The 17,520-nt window shown below is 33.3% G+C and overlaps 2 protein-coding genes across 2 annotated transcripts; both read left to right on the top strand.

Annotated features, from left to right (window-relative positions):
• Window positions 1–2,550: 2,550 nt before the first annotated feature.
• LOC141706549 (NADPH:adrenodoxin oxidoreductase, mitochondrial) lies at window positions 2,551–9,396 on the top strand. Its single transcript, XM_074509295.1, has 14 exons — window positions 2,551–2,670; window positions 3,580–3,713; window positions 4,033–4,137; window positions 4,641–4,754; window positions 4,854–4,907; window positions 5,017–5,133; window positions 5,551–5,660; window positions 5,739–5,812; window positions 5,897–5,958; window positions 6,252–6,450; window positions 6,637–6,700; window positions 8,075–8,142; window positions 8,533–8,678; window positions 8,861–9,396. Exons 2-14 carry the CDS (start codon window positions 3,597–3,599, stop codon window positions 9,092–9,094), a joined length of 1,464 nt encoding a protein of 487 aa, XP_074365396.1. The 5' UTR covers window positions 2,551–2,670; window positions 3,580–3,596; the 3' UTR covers window positions 9,095–9,396.
• Window positions 9,397–10,415: 1,019 nt separating this feature from the next.
• On the top strand, window positions 10,416–17,259 carry LOC141706506 (putative LRR receptor-like serine/threonine-protein kinase At1g53440). The gene is made up of 24 exons (XM_074509240.1): window positions 10,416–10,509; window positions 10,819–10,990; window positions 11,208–11,279; window positions 11,601–11,669; window positions 11,808–11,879; window positions 11,958–12,029; window positions 12,193–12,264; window positions 12,336–12,407; window positions 12,518–12,589; window positions 12,709–12,780; window positions 12,864–12,935; window positions 13,443–13,520; window positions 13,702–13,767; window positions 13,925–13,984; window positions 14,062–14,100; window positions 14,176–14,225; window positions 14,329–14,687; window positions 14,871–15,063; window positions 15,145–15,285; window positions 15,382–15,503; window positions 15,807–16,017; window positions 16,103–16,340; window positions 16,546–16,696; window positions 16,873–17,259. Exons 1-24 carry the CDS (start codon window positions 10,416–10,418, stop codon window positions 17,257–17,259), a joined length of 3,006 nt encoding a protein of 1,001 aa, XP_074365341.1.
• Window positions 17,260–17,520: the final 261 nt, after the last annotated feature.

Below are 17,520 nucleotides of genomic sequence, written 5' to 3'. Positions count from 1 at the left end.
GAATATACTTATAATTTTATAAATTTAGCATATTAAAAGTAGAATTATAATTCAAACTAGAGAAGACAATTAAGTTTATAAAGAATAAGAATTCTGAAGAAGGTGATAACTATTTAATACTATGTAAATAAATAAAGACCAATTCATGAGAAGTTAATTATTACCAACCTTCACTTCATCATAACTTTAAAAATTCATTACTTTTGTTTTATATTTGTCATACAAGTAAATTCTTATTTAAACTATAATAACTCTTTATTAATATTGTGTTTGACGAGAGAACGACTCTAACTAATTATTATTTAAATTATATAATTTTATTATTAGTATTGTATTTATGCCAGAGCAGCTCAAACTAACTTTCTCTAAATTATAATAAATTTTTAATAATATTATGTGTGATGGGAAGGCGGCTTAAACTAATTTTTATCTAATTTATAATTTTTATTCGTATCGTGTTTGACAGGAGAGAGACCCAAATTAATTTTTATCTAAATTATATTATTAGTTCATATCAGAATTTATAAAAAATTCATAACACCGCCGCGAAGCGCGGCTATATTTCCTAGTTTAAATTATACTTTAAAATCTTAAAGTTTATTCTCTTGTATTTTGTTATGTTGTCAGCCTATTATTCTATTTATGATTTTATGTTGTCAGCCTATTACTCTATTTTGTTTTATTATCAACCAATTACCCTGTTCTTTTGTGAGCATATTAGGTTACATAGTTCTAATATGTATTAATCTACCTGACCCTGACATTGTCGCTCAACATGATATTTTCCCAAGTTGGATTTAATGTGTTTGCTTTACTTGTATAGATTATATTAGTAATTATCTTTGTTTGGTTTACTTACATATATGAATTACTTGGCAATATTTTGGACCGTCATTAGCAGTAAAGTAAGTTAACTTTTCACACGTTTTTATTTTTATTTGAAATCTATTAAATATTTTTGCACTGCTTTTATTTTAAAATTTATGGATCAAGTACCCCGTTTTAGAAATAAAAATTCACTGTGAGCTCTGATTTATGAACCAGTTAGTAATTACGTATAGTTCCGGAACTAGGCTTTGATACCTTACTAGGGAGTGGGTATTTAAGATGCCTTTGGGAGCGCACACTCTATGATACCTTAGTAAGGGGCGCTTTATTGACAGAAATTATGAATTTTTGATACCGTGTCATCAGGTATATGTGACCTTAGCGAGCTGTGTAGTTAAATTATATTTTATGTCATATGAATTTTTGGACAATGATTTTGGTTTTATAAAATTATGATACCTGATCCACTAGTGTATAATTGTTTTCTTGCCGGGTTCTTTGACTCATTACTTACAAATTTCCAGGTTCTTAGCTTTTAGGACATATTAAAGGTGGACTTAATTTGAGTTTGATTTGGAATAATATTTTAGTGATTACGTTTGCATTGAAGTTGCGTCTTGAGGATTTGATTTTATTTTCAACTTAGATGATTTTAATTCTGTTTTGGATTTTAGAATTTTATGGATAATTAGAAACTTATTCTTATTATGAATATAATTTAGAGTTTTAGTTGAATATTTAAGCATGATTATTGTCTGAAAAGTCGGGGTATTAGAGTTCTCGGCTTCTATATGGTTATTAAAACTTATTTTTTGACTCATATAATCATGATGAAATCAAGTTTCTAATCTTCAAAATCTTAAAAATAACAGGAGTTGAGAGAATCAAAACCAGATTTTATCATGATTTTGGATGCCAAATAGAATTTTTTTAGTAAACATATTGAAGTCCAACGCGAGCCCTATCATCCCATGTTATCATTTTTCAGTTTTAGGTAATTTCGATTTTTCACTTTATCGGAATGATTAAATTAAGTTAATTATTGATCAATTTGAGCCAACTTTGCAATTAGTAACCTACCTGAGTTATTTGGACGCAATCAGTCACCAAAGAACTACCTGAGTTATTTGGACGCAATCAGTCACCAAAGAATGCCCAAAATACACAACTTTTGGATTTCAACCTTCCAAAATACCCAGATGCGCGAGGACCGCCCAAAATACCCACGAAATACGCATTTAAGGAATGCGTATTCAAGTTTCTCAAACTTAATAAAAAAAACACATGTTGAAAATACGTATTTACTTACGTTTTTAAGAAAAATGTGAATGTTCAACATGTGTATTCATAAAAATATAAAATGTGAATACGCATGTTCAACGTGCGTATTCTTTATTATTTTTTGAAAATTTGAATACGCATCTTCATTTCAGATGTGTGTTCAGTCGATAATTTGGACGGAACATCCCGCCAAATGGTATTTTGAGCATTTTTACCTAAATAACGGGTATTTTGTTTTTTCACCCATTAGTCACCTACTCGATGTTTAACCCAAATATTAATTAACCGGTCAAAATATATTGAAATGTGTGCAAAAGTCAAGGTGACGAATAAAAAAATAGGGAGTAGTTTTTTTTATATATATAATTAGACTCATTATAAATAGATAAAACATAAATTTGATCAAAAAGAACCGACTAATTATAAAAAATTTAGTTAATTATTTTAAATTATAAATCTCCCGGAAATACAAGTACCGGTTATTTTTAAAGTCCAAATAGATGTAGAAATTGGAAAAACATTTTTGATTTTGCCGGCCTCTCTATACTTTACACGCCCCAGGTGACGCCTCTTTGTTAAATTCAAGTCATGTACTTCCTTTATTTTATAACCATTTTTCGATACATGCTAACCGCGAAATCTCGTAAATTTAACGAAAACAGTTGTTACATTGTTACATTGGTGTGATCTTTTCTCATTTGCTGCTGTTAAATTGAATGACACACATGTTTTATTTTTGATATTTTAAGCAAGGGCTAATTATGGCTTTTAAGGGGTTTGAGTAATGTCGTAACCTGTTTGATAAAAGTCCCCTGAGAAAATTAAACGGAATTTTAATTGTATTGTTATATGGTGTTTGTAACTGACTTCTACGTGTTTGATTATTTGTTTCAACTGTTCTCATCATGTCGTTTAGTAAACTTTAGTGTTTAATTCTAATCCTTAACATTGTATATACCAACTACTGTATCGCGGTGGTAGCAATTCACATTTTCGACTAGGTATTTGCTCGTGGTCCTCTATAGAGAAAGTTTAAATAGAGCAAGCGAAACTTATTTTAGTGAACAAATTCATACGTGTGTCACACATTTACGGTGCTAGAAATATCAATGTCTTGATCAGTGGCAGTACTATTAAAGAATACCATTTCAGTTCTGTTTAGCTGTTTTTTCCCTCATCTTTGTGCGCAATAGATGTACTGTCACCGGAAATATGAGAGCGGTTTTAAAACCATAAAATCTACCCAAGTTTCTGATAGTTGCTGATTGTGAAGTGTGGACTGATTTGATTTTTTTATTTTAAAAAACTACGACCCTGGTTGGAACCTAGAACTGAGTTTTTTTTGTCTCCGAGGGATATTAGGATTTTAGTTTTCATATTTTAAAACTGTACAAAGCGCTGGTTTAGGGTCTCCGAATCTATTAATTTTGCAAGCTCAAAATTAAAGACCTATTTATCACTTTGTACCAGGTATTTAATTACCAAGCATGAGAATTTCTGCAGCGAAATTATTTCTCAGAAGAAGCTACTCATCAGTTTCTTGTCATCCATTGCGCGTTTGCGTCGTTGGAAGTGGACCTGCTGGTTTCTACACCGCCGAAAAGGTACCATTTTGTCATACGAATCATGTATTAATTTAAATCTGTATCAGATACTTGTACAACTTTAAATTTAATTTTTCTTTTCATGATATGAAATCAGTATTAGCTATTTTTACAAAAGGCAAAGTATTGATGTGAATTAGCAAATAAAAAGTATTGATGTTTATATTTACATTTGAAAAACTTAAAATTTTGGTCAGATTCTTCTTGTATATGATGTCAATGCAGTATTGAACTTAAGATTTTGTCTATAGATGGTGTGATTGCTTACTAATTTATTTTATTCCCCCCTTTTTTGGTCCTGTTTTTAAACATCGAAAAGATGTTGAAAGCTCATCAAAATGCAGAGGTTGACATAGTTGATCGGTTGCCAACTCCATTTGGATTAGTTAGGTCTGGTGTAGCACCTGATCATCCAGAAACAAAGGTTTGAAGTTTGTAAGTTTTGTCCAGTGCTTTTAAGGTTTATGTATTTTAAATTTTTGTAAAAAAAGAAATGTAGTGTCTATTGCCCTTTGGTTAAATTTAAACTTGAAATGTGTGTTCTCAATTTAATGCGTTGGTTTCTGATTGTAATTTATGATGTATCGGGTATGTAAATTTTGGTATCATTTCAGATAAAAATACAATAGCAATAAAATTTAAGTTATTAGCTTTTTGGTGAGCTATCCAAGTGTCCTTCCATTTAGAATTTGATTGCTGGTGCAATTAAGGCTGTTCTATTTTTAGGTGTAAGATGGTTATCTAGAATAATTATGTTGCTCTTTTGATTATATGTGTTAAACTGTGGTCAGTGCTTGCAAAAGTAGTATATGTTCATGATCAGGAAATTTTGTATGTTTTTCTGGCTGTATTAAACAATGTTTTTTGTATTTATAAATTCACATAGTCCACATAATTGAGATCATTTTAACAGAGAACTTGCAACAGATTGTTACAAACCAGTTTTCCCGGGTTGCGCACAATGATCGGTTTTCATATATTGGGAATGTTACTCTCGGATCTTCCATAGATTTGTCCGAGCTCCTTGACTTGTATGATGTGGTAAGACTTACACTTTACAAAAACATTTGTTGAAGGTAGCATATTTTTTTTATAATATATATATGTATGTTAACAAAAAGTAAATATGGGATTAAACAGGTTGTCTTGGCCTATGGTGCAGAAAGTGATAGAGCTTTTGGCATTCCTGGAGAAGTATGTAAATATTGAACCTTAATCTTTTCAAGTTTTTTCTGTAAAGAAAGTCAGCATCACTGTTGTATATTAGCTTTATTCGTAACATTTCGTGATCTTCTTCATCTAGGATTTCTCGGGGGTACACTCTGCCCGAGAATTTGTATGGTGGTACAACGGGCACCCTGATTGCAGCAATCTGGCTCCAGATTTAAAGAGCACTGACACAGCTGTTGTTCTCGGTCAGGTATCTAAATATACTAGAAAATCAACTGATTATACAACCTACATGAACCGATAATTTTTGTAGGTTAGTATTATTAAAGTAATGACCAACCACTTGACACTGTGACAAACATTTACCATGTTCATGTTAGACCAGAAACGAGCACGCTTTTCCGTTATCTGAAGTATGTTATTTGTAGATGATTATGCATAGCTAGATATTTTTCCTGCTATGATGAGTTGTGACCTGTATTTAGTACCCGATAGCATGAACTGTGAAATACCATTATCTTATAGTAAATATATTTATTGCCCGGTATTCGCAATATGCCATCTTTTGTCTACTAATAATTCTAAGTCTTCTGCCTTAAACTTATAGGCTGCAAAGTGTTGACCTTTATGAATATGTTCAATTTATTTGTTTTTCTTTTTTCTCTAGGGAAATGTGGCCCTTGATGTTGCAAGATTACTTTTAAGACCGACCATTGAATTGGCAACAACTGACATTGCTAGCAGTGCTTTGGCTGCTCTAGATGAGAGCTCAATCAGGTTTCTCAGCTTCAGGTTTCTAATAATTTAGAAAAATAGTATGGCCGTTTATTTTGTTTAATACTTAGAGAACTGCAGAAAAGTGTATTTGGTTGGAAGACGTGGACCCGTGCAGGCAGCCTGTACAGCAAAAGAGCTTCGTGAAATTCTCGGTAAATCTGAAACCTGTACTTGATAGTTGTTATTATGTATCCTCGTTCATGTGGTTTCTGAGAAGTATTTGTGTCTCCTTGTAGGTATTAAGGATTTATATATTAACATTCAGAATGCGGACCTTCTAACGACTCCTGCTGATGAGGTATATTTTTACAACATATCTCATTAGCAATTAAATCTAGAAAAAAAATTGTGACCTTTTTTGGATTGAATGAGAAATATTTGCTTCAACCTAGAAATGCTGTGTGACTGTGTCAAAAATGATTTGTTGCTGGAGCTTTAATTGATCAACTATTTGCTACTATTATCTCTTTCATTTCATTATGTTTCTTGGTGTTTTACTTTTCTGTACTGCTGTTGTGGAATACTGATGTAATATTCTTGTTTTTATCATCGTTTAAAATCTAAATTGTGACACTGTGTTACTTGGCAAAGGAAGAGATGAAGAGTAACCGGATTCGAAGGAGAGTTTATGAATTGCTGTCCAAGGCTGCCTCCTCGGAAACTTCTGGTCCCAGTCCAGGTCGACGTGAACTCCACTTTGTTTTTTTTCGGAAACCAGATAAATTTGTAGAATCAGATGAGAAAAGTGGCCATGTAGGTGGTGTACAGCTTGAGAAGACAGTACTTAAAGGTAATTTATGCCCAAACTATTTTTTCCAGTATGCAAGTGGCACTTTCTGGCTTCTATTACTTTTGCCTGGTATTTTGGGTATTTTTGTCTACTATATGCTTCATTTACAGAATACCTACCTAGGTCTTTTACGAGCATGAGTTTCTGTTTTTTAATATATTGGTTTAATCAGTCTGCTTTTTGTAGAAAATGAAGGCAGCGGGAATCAAACCGCAGTAGGTACCGGACAATTTGAAGAGCTTAGTTGTGGGTAAAGCCTTAACTATTTATTTTTCATGTTTGTTCTATCATTAATTTTCGTGTGCATTTCTTATTTCAGTGTGTTTGGGAACTGTTAAAAGGTGATAAATTAATAATCTGAATAATAACTAATAAGCACATCTAATTATCATACAAGCCGGTGCATGTATGTACCCTTGTATGCATTTTTACCGTATTAACACCTGGGCATAAAACCAAATTGGTTTCTAATTTCTTCTTTTTTTTCTTTGATGATCTGCACGTCTATAATTTGAATAAGCTTAGGAGTATTATCTTCTATAATGAAGAACATTCTTAATAGTATTATGCCCTTTCATTTTTAGCAGTTGCAGAAGGAGATTTAAGAAACAGAACTGCAATAGGAAGCAAATTTATGTACTTATCTGTATTTTTTAAAGTGCAGGTTTTACACATAGAGGAGTATGGTAACACAACAATGGGGCAAAATTATCATGGGGTTTTAGTTCCCCATTGATAACATTCTGTCCCTGATGAGAAGATGACAACTAACAATTAGATTAGATGTAATTAAGAAGAAGATACATGTCAGTAGTACTATCAGTGATTATGTTTCTTTGATGTGAGACTAAAGTAAACTAAAGACGCACACAGGGTGATAAAGAGCTACCTCTCTGAACAGGTTTAGGAACTGTACTTGTATTTATGTTGTGCCACAATCCCGTAGACAGACAGTTCTCTTTCATTTTTTTCTTCAAGTGCGTAGTCAAGAATACCTCTAATTTAAAGTGATTAATTATTTAATGGAGTTGCTTGTGCGGCATGAACAGTCAAAAGTCCTAGCAAGGTCACACCATCCATAGGTTGCACCAGAAGTTTAGCAGTTTCTTCTTATCATTTAACATGAACACTCGAGAAAAGGTGACTACCCAAATGTGCAAGTCATCATGGGGACGATTTGCCTGTTTCCGGATATTGCGTAAACTACGATTTGCCTGTTTCCGGATATAGCGTAAACTTATCCACCATGGACATACTCTAAAAGCCCCTGATTCTTTTTATTATGTCAAAATCTGTAGTCCTAATCAGCTCAATTTGTCAGTTCAACTGCCTGATTAGAAGGTTTTGTTTTGTCAGAGAAGTTAGTTTTTGGGTTGCCACTTACATGTAATTAGAAACAAACAGTAAGGTAACTTAACTACATTACCAAGGTGCACAAATCAACAAAGAAACAAGAACACTCTCAAGAAAAATGATACTCGACATATATTTATTATACATATCAATCTGGCTTGCTATTTTCATTTACATTTGTTCTGTGATAGTCTTATATGATTGTTGATTTAGATTGTTTAGTGAGGTACTTACAGTGGTGGCAACATCTTTCTCTCTATTTTTTTGTCAGTTTGGTGCTGAAGAGTATTGGTTATAAATCAGTTCCAGTAGATGGATTGCCGTTTGATCATCACAAAGGTATGTTAATTTATTATAAGAATGCATAAGAACTTGTTGAAAACCATTTTATCAATGTTACAACTGTGATCCTTGTGATGTGCTTGATTAAGTATCTGATGCATGAGAAAAAATATGTTATCCAACGAGAAAGTTTTGCCAAGTTTTGAGTGAATAAATTCTTATCATGAATTTTTTAACCAAGTATATCTATACATACATACAGACACACACACACAATATATATTAATATATTTAACTGCTAAACATTATAGTATATGCTGTGTTAGATTTTTGTTACAGCATTTTTAGTAATTACTTTTTTCTTTTCTTTTTCGAGTGTTTAACATAGTTGGTTTTAAAGAATTGCTCATCTTATATTATTCTAAATTTAGCAATTTCTTTTATCAGGCGTAGTTCCAAATGTAAGGGGAAGGGTTCTTAGCGATAATGCTGAAGATACTACACAAGTTGAGAGAGGCTTATATGTTTCCGGGTGGTTGAAGAGAGGACCTACTGGGATTGTTGCCACCAACCTCTATGATGCCGAGGAAACGGTAAGGGCTATATGCATCTAGAATATCGACAAATTAATTATTTAATTTATAGATAATTATGTTGTTATGAGCAGTAGCATAATAAGTAGGAGTATTTAGTAAATGTCTTCTGTTTTAAATATACGAACTACTAGGTATGCTTTTTGCTGACTAGATGTACTAATTAGCTGAATATATGACAGGTAGCGAGCATCACTGAAGACATTAAGCAAGGGAGTATGATCTCTACCAATACTTTGGCAAAACCTGGGAAGGCTGGACTGCTTCAAATATTGGATAATAGAAATGTCAAAGTTGTTCCATTCAGCAGCTGGGAAAAGATTGATATCGAAGAGAAGAGGCTTGGAAGCTTAGTAGGTAAGCCGAGAGAAAAATTAAGATCGTGGAATGAGCTGCTACGAGTTGCTATGAGTTAAGAGCTTCACAACTATACACAGTAATTTTTTTTGGCAAACTGCTCGAGTGTAATGATTTTTTTTTGTTTTTTTATATCGATGATATGAGTTTAATGGCAATGTTACAGTGTTCATGTCTTTATAACATGGGAAGCTACAAGATTCCCTTTAGATACTACTTCTGTTTGAACTTGGCTGCATACAGAGTGGATGATTAAGGTGATATACATGTAGCCTAAGGGGGAGGCAATATTGATGTTCTTGATCATCGCATTATTGTAAATTTTAAAGTCATATAATAGCACAAATTTGATTTATTATTATTACTATTTTTAGTTGAAGATGCTCAAAGAACAATGCGACGCTTAAATATCGGTCAAAGTTTGGTCTATGAAAATGAAAAATCATATAAGACAAAATATTTTGGACGGAGGGAGTAGTAATAATTTGAGAAAGTTTATAATTTTGTTAAATACGTGTCTTTTGCTTTAATAAAACATAATTTCCTACATTTATTCATAATAAAAACACAAAAATTTCTTGATTGTGTGTTTATAAGCTAAAATACGCGAAAGAAGTGAAATTATCATATCCCCAAAGAGGTAGAAAAATACTCATTATATTATGTTATTTACTTACTAAGTTCAAATTAAATTAATGATATGCCCGTTTGAAAAATCTTAAAATAAGTAAATTACGACTTAAAATTAATAAGTGGCTTATAAGTAATAAGTAGATTAATGCTTATAAGTTATATAATTGGATAAAAGTCAGAATTTATTTTACTTAAATGAAATAAAATGATTCATTTTTTTAAAATAATTATCTTCATTCATGAATTTTAAATTAAATTAACATTTAAAAACATATATTTTAAAACTGAAGTTAATAAAAAAGCAAAATATCAAAATAAGCTGAGAAAAAGTACTAATATTCAACTTATCAGCTTATAAATTGTAAATTCAACTTATAAGTTGAGTCGACAAATACGAACTTAAGGGATAAGCCTATCCAAAGAGGCCAGATGTCTAACTACATGATTTCAGGCTATCAGTATATTGACCAAATCTGAGAAGAAAATAACAAGATTATAATAAATTGATATAGTTCTTCAAAAAAATAAATAAATTAATATAGTATAAAAAAGGAATCGAAATAAATTAACCATCAAAAGTTTCTAAAATTAAATATTTCCTTCCCGCCTTCATTAAATCATCTGTAGGGTTTTTCTAAATTCTATAATAACATCATTAATATTTAATCTTTATAAACCCTCTCTACATTATATAATCTCCATTGATCCCTATTTGTGAATAAAAAACATAGTGAACAAGTTTACTTAATGGAGTCTCTAAACAGCATGTTCTACATCATTCTCTTGTATTCTTTATTTTTTACTTGCTTCAGATCCGAGCCTCTCTTGCCTGAGGATGAAGGTACAAAAAATTTCTACTTATTTCCGGTCTTCTAATGTATTATGAAAGTTTTTACGATTTTTATTTATCCGTTGAGGGTCTTTATTTCGCGATGGACGTTATTTTTACGATCATACTCTGGTTTTCTGATGTATATTGAAAGTTTTTACGATTTTTATTTAATCATTAAGGAGTTTATATACTCTGGTCTTCTAATGTGTTATGAACGTTTTCACGATTTTTATTTAATCGTTAAAGAGTTTCTTCTTTTTTCGCGATGCATAAATGTAATATTTGCAGAGATATTAAGACTTTTTCTTTTTTTGACAGTGCAAACTCTTGAAGTAATATCCTTGAAGCTACATAACATGTATTGGAACATTAGCCCCAGTTCTTGCAGTAATGCTGGAGATTTCAATGTGACATTTGGTTTCAATGTCTTCAGCGAAGTTAACTGCGACTGCTCGTTTAATAATAACTCTGTTTGCCATGTTACTCGCATGTATGATCCTCTTCTATCTTTTTTACATTCATAGAATCTGTTTTATGATGAATTGGGGGCTTAATTGTGCTTGCATTGTGTTGGAATCTTTCAGTTCACTCTTGTTCTGTCTGTTCACTCAGGGTTGGGTTCTGTGTACAATGTGTTATACTTTAAGGCCGAGATTATAATTAAGCCCGTACTTTTTAAACTGAGGTTTCCTGTATACATGTTGCAGCCGGTTGAAGGGTTTAAATCTGACAGGAAAATTACCAGCTGAATTTGTTAACCTGACTTATCTAGGTGACATGTAAGTTTCAATCTTTCGGTTTGTGCATTTTAGTTTTTATGTTAGCAGGTTTTAACGGATTGAAATTGTGAGTATGCTATAAATTTCTCACTAATGCATTAGCATTAAAGCTTGCTTCCGTTGTATATGTTTAAGAAACTTGTAGCTCTATCGTGTCTAGAAATGTATTGAAACTTCTGATGCAATTATATACTGACTTGCCACTGTTCTATTTACGCTAAAATTTTATTTCCCCTTTAACATTAAGGCGAATGTAAATGACATGGAATGTTTTCCCTGTCATCTGATAGGAACTAACATATATCTTCTATTTGTATGCAGAAATCTGTCCCATAATTATATCGGAGGAACCATTCCCAGAGCTTTTGGTCAGCTTCGCGTTGTCTTTCTGTATGATTTTGTTGTGATACTTGCTCATTTCTTGTCTGCATTTTTTTGTGCAGTGTAGTGAACTGAACATATATTTAAATTAAACTTCCTAGCATGACCTGTTAGAGCTGTAGTAAATTAGAAATCTCCTTTCTGCAGATCCCTTTTGGGGAATCGTATCCAAGGTTCAATTCCTCATGAACTAGCCAACATCGCCACTCTTCAGGAGCTGTAAGTGAAAATGTGATCTATATGACTTGGATCTCAAGTATAACCTTTGGTTGACTTAATCTGAGCTGAACTTTTCAGGTTTTTGGAAGATAATCTACTTGAAGGGCCTATTCCTCAGAACTTTGGAAGTTTGATTGGCTTGAGGAGATTGTAAGAATTACAATTACATGCTTAAAGTGTTCTTCATGGAGGGCTTTTATCTATTACATAATGTTTTCACATTTCTATCACAATTTAAACATAATTACATAATATTTTAACACTTTTATCATTATTTATCTATTGATGGAGTTCTTGCAAACAATCTTCACAGCGTTGTTTCTGCAAACAAATTAAACGGAACAATACCAGAAACATTTGGCAACCTGAGGAATCTAGAGGATTTGTAAGTACTACTTCATCCGTACTGCATATATCTAAGTTTAATAGAGTCCTAAAATCATCTACTCCTTGCAGTAGGATAGATGGGAATGATTTCTCTGGGAAGATACCCGATTTCATTGGAAACTGGACAAATATGACAAGACTGTGAGTAATTTTAGTCGATTATGCTTCAGTTTGGTTCTACTTGGTTGTTAGTACATATTCTAGAAACTACGGTTACATATACCTCTCAATAAACTTCAAATTTTGTGCAGGGACCTGCAGGGAACAGGACTGGAGGGTCCAATTCCATTGAGCATCTCCCGTCTGAGAAATCTAATAGAACTGTAAGAACAGCTCAAATATCTAGCCACTGTTTAATACCTTTATGACTTTCTATCATTCTAGTTGATTGTTGGTTTGGACTTTTGAGATCAGTTGATTACTCTGTGCTTTCTGTTGATAGGAGGATATCTGATCTGACTGGAAGAAATTCGACTATCCCTGATTTAAAAGATATGCAATCCTTGCATGTGCTGTAAGTCGTTCATAAATTTTGTCTGATGCAAATGTGTTTCCCTGAAAAAATTAGTTTAGCATCTCTTTCTTTTTATGATGCAGGATATTAAGAAATTGCTTGATCAATGGTGCACTTCCAGAATACTTTGGAGTACTTGGTCAACTAAAAACCCTGTAAGCTAACTTTTTTTATTGCTCAATCCGGTACTAATTTCTGGTAATGGAGTTCCTCACAATGTGTGTCTGTGCAAGTGCGTATGAGGGATTACAATGTGCTTTATATGTTTTCACAGAAGCATTAGTCGATGCATAGCACACAACAGAGACCTATATTTTTAAGTATTAGTCTGTAGAATTCATGAACAAATTCAGAGACTCTCCTAATAATAATTTAATTACGCTGTTCTGTCTATGCGTATAAAGAAGAACATTGTAAATTATGAGGGTACTTCTGGATTGGTTGTCGAAGTTCAAATACTTTCTCTCTATCCAATATTTTGTTGTTCATTGGATTATATAACCAGCAACTCAGTCTTCTTGTTATGATGGGAGTATTTTCAGAAGTATTATTTTACTTTTACAGTTAGGTCCTAAAAAATTAGCTTTACCTGCAGAAACATGTATGCTTGGATATATATCAAATTTTCAAAATGTTATCATTTTGAGTTTTTTTTTTTGCAGAGATCTGAGCTTTAATAGGTTGACTGGCCAAATACCAGATTCAATGGCGCTCTTGAACGACCTTAGTATACAATATCTGTATGTGACAAATATTCAAATAGGTGAATTTGTTTCAAATACTTCTTATAAGAAATTATTACCTTCCAGGAACACATGCAACTGACTCGAAGAGCTGGACTTGCATAATTTATCGTCTTTAGTATACTTGCTTCCTTTCGCATCTATGTAATTTGCATACTAATGCTGTATTCGAATGTAGGTATCTGAATCACAATTCATTGACTGGAGAGATACCAAGTTGGATTTCTGGCAGCAAAGAAAATTTGTTAGTTCTTTACACAGCTTTCAGTTCAATATGTCATCCACATTTTATCATGCTAACTACTATCATCTAGATTTAGAGAAACCACATGCCAGGATGGATCATTATTAAGTTCAATGTTTATCGTATTCATAAATTTTCATATTTGTACTCGCTGCAGTGATGTATCTTACAACAATTTTACACGGACAGCTGAATATAACTGCCAGCCATCTAATGTGTAGGTTTCTTCCTGCTTCGTATACTCTATAAACTAAATATCAATTTTTCTTTAAATTCCTTTTATATCTTTTACAGGAATCTTGTATCCAGCATGTCATCTTCAAAAAACAATTCGTAAGTTTCTATGGACATGAAATCTACTTGTTTTTTTTATAAGCAGGACATGAACTAACTAAGTTTATTTTGTAGAGTTGCTTGGTGCTTAAAGAAAGATCTTCCCTGCTCCCGAAAACCTCAATGTAAGTGCAACAACAATCTTACTCTTCAACTATGATGTCGAATTGCTTCCAAATCAAGATTACCTCCATATTCTGAGACAAAGAGCTACTGTAAAACCCGCAGATTACTCACTTTTTATCAATTGTGGAGGGACTACAACGGAGTGGGAAGGAAATAAGTATGAAGAGGACTTAGTTTCCGAAGGCCTATCACACTTTTCTTCTTATTCTTCAGAGAAATGGGCATATAGCAGTACAGGAGTGTTTATGAACAATGACAGAGCTAATTTTGTTGCAACAAATAAAAACCTGACTGAAACAATTTTTAGAACAGCACGCCTTGCCCCTTCTTCACTTAAGTACTATGGTCTTTGCTTGCGAAAAGGTAGTTACAAAGTTCGCCTCCACTTTGCTGAAATACAGTATTCAAATGACATGACATATAACAGCATTGGAAGGCGCATTTTTGATGTATCCATCCAAGTAAGTGTGAGGTCATTTATATCAGTACAATGCAAATATTGATAGCCTTGATTAATGTATAAATTAGAATTCAGTTTTCGCTAAGAAAAGAGAGGTATCCGCTAGGCTATGCCTTGCAGATGGTCGTCATATGTTTATGCTAGTAGCTTTTTGTTCAGGCTTAATTTCTTTTTCTCTATGCAGGGAAAAGTTGTACGAAAGAACTTTAACATTGCTGAAGAAGCCAAAGGATTCGGAAAGGGAATCTCCTTTGATAACGATGTTTTCGTGGATGGTACATTGGAGATCCACCTGTACTGGGCAGGGAAGGGAACTACCCTTGTTCCTGACAGAGGTGTGTATGGGCCTCTTATATCAGCAATCACCGTAACACCGAGTTAGTACATTCTCAAATTCTGCTTGTTGAACTTATATTCCTACCCTCTTTTCATGAGTCATAATCATAGTCTTCTTGTAGACTTTCATGTTGAAACCAGTGGTTTATCTACTGGAACTATAGCCGGCATTGTGGTTGGTTCAATTGTGAGTGTCATCATTTTGGTTTTGTTAGTACTCTGGAGATCAGGGTTTCTCGGGGAAAAAGATATTGAAGATAAAGGTGAGAGATATTATCTAAATAAGTAATATAAAACTTTTCTTGAAAAATTATCTGATATTACAGTTGGCTTCTGCTTTCTTCAATATCTGGCTACAGAACTCCGAAAGGCTATAGAGCTGCGAACTGCTTACTTTAGCCTGAGACAGATCAAAGTTGCCACCAACAACTTTGATCCTGCAAATAAGATTGGTGAAGGTGGATTTGGGCCAGTTTACAAGGTATACCACTCACGTGTTTCTTAAACGTTTATAGCACTGCAACATAGGCCTACATGATATGTGTTGTTCCTCGAATATAAAGTTGATATGCAAACAGGAATACAGTTGTATTACTTCACATATATAGGCAATGTTATGCTAACTGAGTCTTAAGATTCATTGTATTATTTCTTGCATACTTTCTTTGAGTTTTCTGCCACATTTTTGAAGAATGGGAATTTAAATAAAATTCTTAGGTTGCAGGTAATTCATATTTGTTATCTCCAGAGTAGTCAACTTTTCAAATTCATTGGCTTCTTGTAGGGCGTCCTACCAGATGCTGCAGTAATAGCTGTTAAGCAGCTATCTTCCAAATCACGACAAGGAAACCGTGAATTCATTAATGAGATAGGCATGATAGTTGCTGTGCAACACCCGAACCTTGTGAAGCTTTTTGGCTGTTGCATTGAAGGAAACCAGTTGTTGCTAATCTACGAGTACATGGAAAACAACAGTCTTGCTAAAGCACTTTATGGTACATACTTCACTTCATGTTTTTCATCGTCTTTTCCTCATTGTGAAAGACATTAGTTTTCTCTAAATTGGTTATTCACTTTTAGGTTGTGAGGAAGAGCGCCTAAACCTGGATTGGCCGTCTAGAAAGAAAATATTCTTACAGATAGCGAGAGGCCTAACTTATCTTCATGAGGAATCAAGGTTAAAAATTGTACACAGAGACATCAAGTCTACTAACGTGTTGCTTGATAGAGATCTTAATGCAAAGATATGTGACTTTGGTTTAGCTAAGCTCAATGAAGAAGAAAACACCCATATCAGCACACGAGTTGCTGGAACAATGTGAGCATATTCTTTTCCTAGTTTTCTTTTAGAACTTTACTCTATCCTGTGGAGAATTAGAAACAACTAAATGTTTCTTCATCATAAATTGGTAGAAATCTCTTATAATTTGTTGCTAGTAAGTTTCTGGTAGATTCCGTAGATGTCATATCTTTAATGTCACAGCAGTTAACTATGTGGTGATTTCTGCATTTCTTCTTCTCAGAGGCTATATGGCTCCTGAATATGCAATGAGGGGTTACCTGACCGAAAAAGCAGATGTGTACAGCTTCGGGATTGTTGCACTGGAGATCGTTAGTGGGAAAAGCAACACTAGATGCAGACCGGAAGAGGAGTTTGTTTATCTTCTTGATTCAGTAAGTGTCATGCTTCATTATGTACTCATTTTTCTAAATTTGTTAAAGAAATTTGTCGTAAAACATATGTGGAAATGTTCTTTGCACACCTGTAAGCTTTAAATGATCAGTGCAACCTCTCAATTTGTTTTCTGAATATCAAAATTGTGACTATGTTCTTTTCTGTTTCTTCATAGGCATATGTCCTTCAGAAGCAGGGAAATCTTTTAGATCTCGTAGACCCAATACTTGGCTCGAATTACTCCAAGAACGAGGCACTAAGGATGTTAAACTTGGCACTGATGTGCACGAATCCATCTCCCACCCTTAGACCATCAATGTCTGCTGTCATTAGTCAATTTGAAGGCAAAAATATAATCCGAGCACCAATAGTTGATCCAACCACAACAGAGCATGAATTGAATGTGAAATCCTTTGACAAAATTTCACTGGACATTGAAACACTATCAGATGCATCCTCTCAGGGAAGTCAAGAAGAAAGGACTATGTCAACGAGTGATCCATGCATTAATTCTTCAGCGTCTGTCAAAAGCAAAGATACTGAAATGGACAATGCTCCATAAACCAAGCTTCTCCAATCTGCAGATGTACATACAAACTAATTTTTTACTTCATTTTCTGCAGTTATTCATCAAGTAGTCCCTACTTCAACAGTCAAGCTTTTTTCTGACTGTTGAGATATGGATTTTACACTCATTCATTAGTTACATAATGGATTTACGTACTAGTTATGAAGTATTCGCCAAAATGTTTTGTCCAATATCATGTTAATAGATCCCTTACTATGCTCAACTAACTCGAAACCAAAAAATTATCACCTCCTG

Source organism: Apium graveolens, chromosome 2 (assembly GCF_009905375.1).
Source record: "Apium graveolens cultivar Ventura chromosome 2, ASM990537v1, whole genome shotgun sequence".
Taxonomy (NCBI): Eukaryota; Viridiplantae; Streptophyta; class Magnoliopsida; order Apiales; family Apiaceae; genus Apium; species Apium graveolens.
The sequence above is the reverse complement of the archived record's forward strand: the minus strand, read 5'-3'. Positions and strand labels throughout refer to the sequence as shown.

What these genes read in the sequence shown, in the direction of transcription:
- LOC141706549 (XM_074509295.1), top strand. Translation starts at nt 3,597, where the DNA reads ATGAGAATTTCTGCAGCGAAATTATTTCTCAGAAGAAGCTACTCATCA. An exon ending in CAGCTGTTGTTCTCGGTCAG is followed by an intron (nt 5,134 to 5,550) that starts GTATCTAAATAT and finishes TTTTTTCTCTAG; the next exon opens with GGAAATGTGGCCCTTGATGT. An exon ending in GCCGTTTGATCATCACAAAG is followed by an intron (nt 8,143 to 8,532) that starts GTATGTTAATTT and finishes TTCTTTTATCAG; the next exon opens with GCGTAGTTCCAAATGTAAGG.
- LOC141706506 (XM_074509240.1), top strand. Translation starts at nt 10,416, where the DNA reads ATGGAGTCTCTAAACAGCATGTTCTACATCATTCTCTTGTATTCTTTA. An exon ending in TCATCTTCAAAAAACAATTC is followed by an intron (nt 14,101 to 14,175) that starts GTAAGTTTCTAT and finishes TTTATTTTGTAG; the next exon opens with AGTTGCTTGGTGCTTAAAGA. An exon ending in GATTTGGGCCAGTTTACAAG is followed by an intron (nt 15,504 to 15,806) that starts GTATACCACTCA and finishes GGCTTCTTGTAG; the next exon opens with GGCGTCCTACCAGATGCTGC.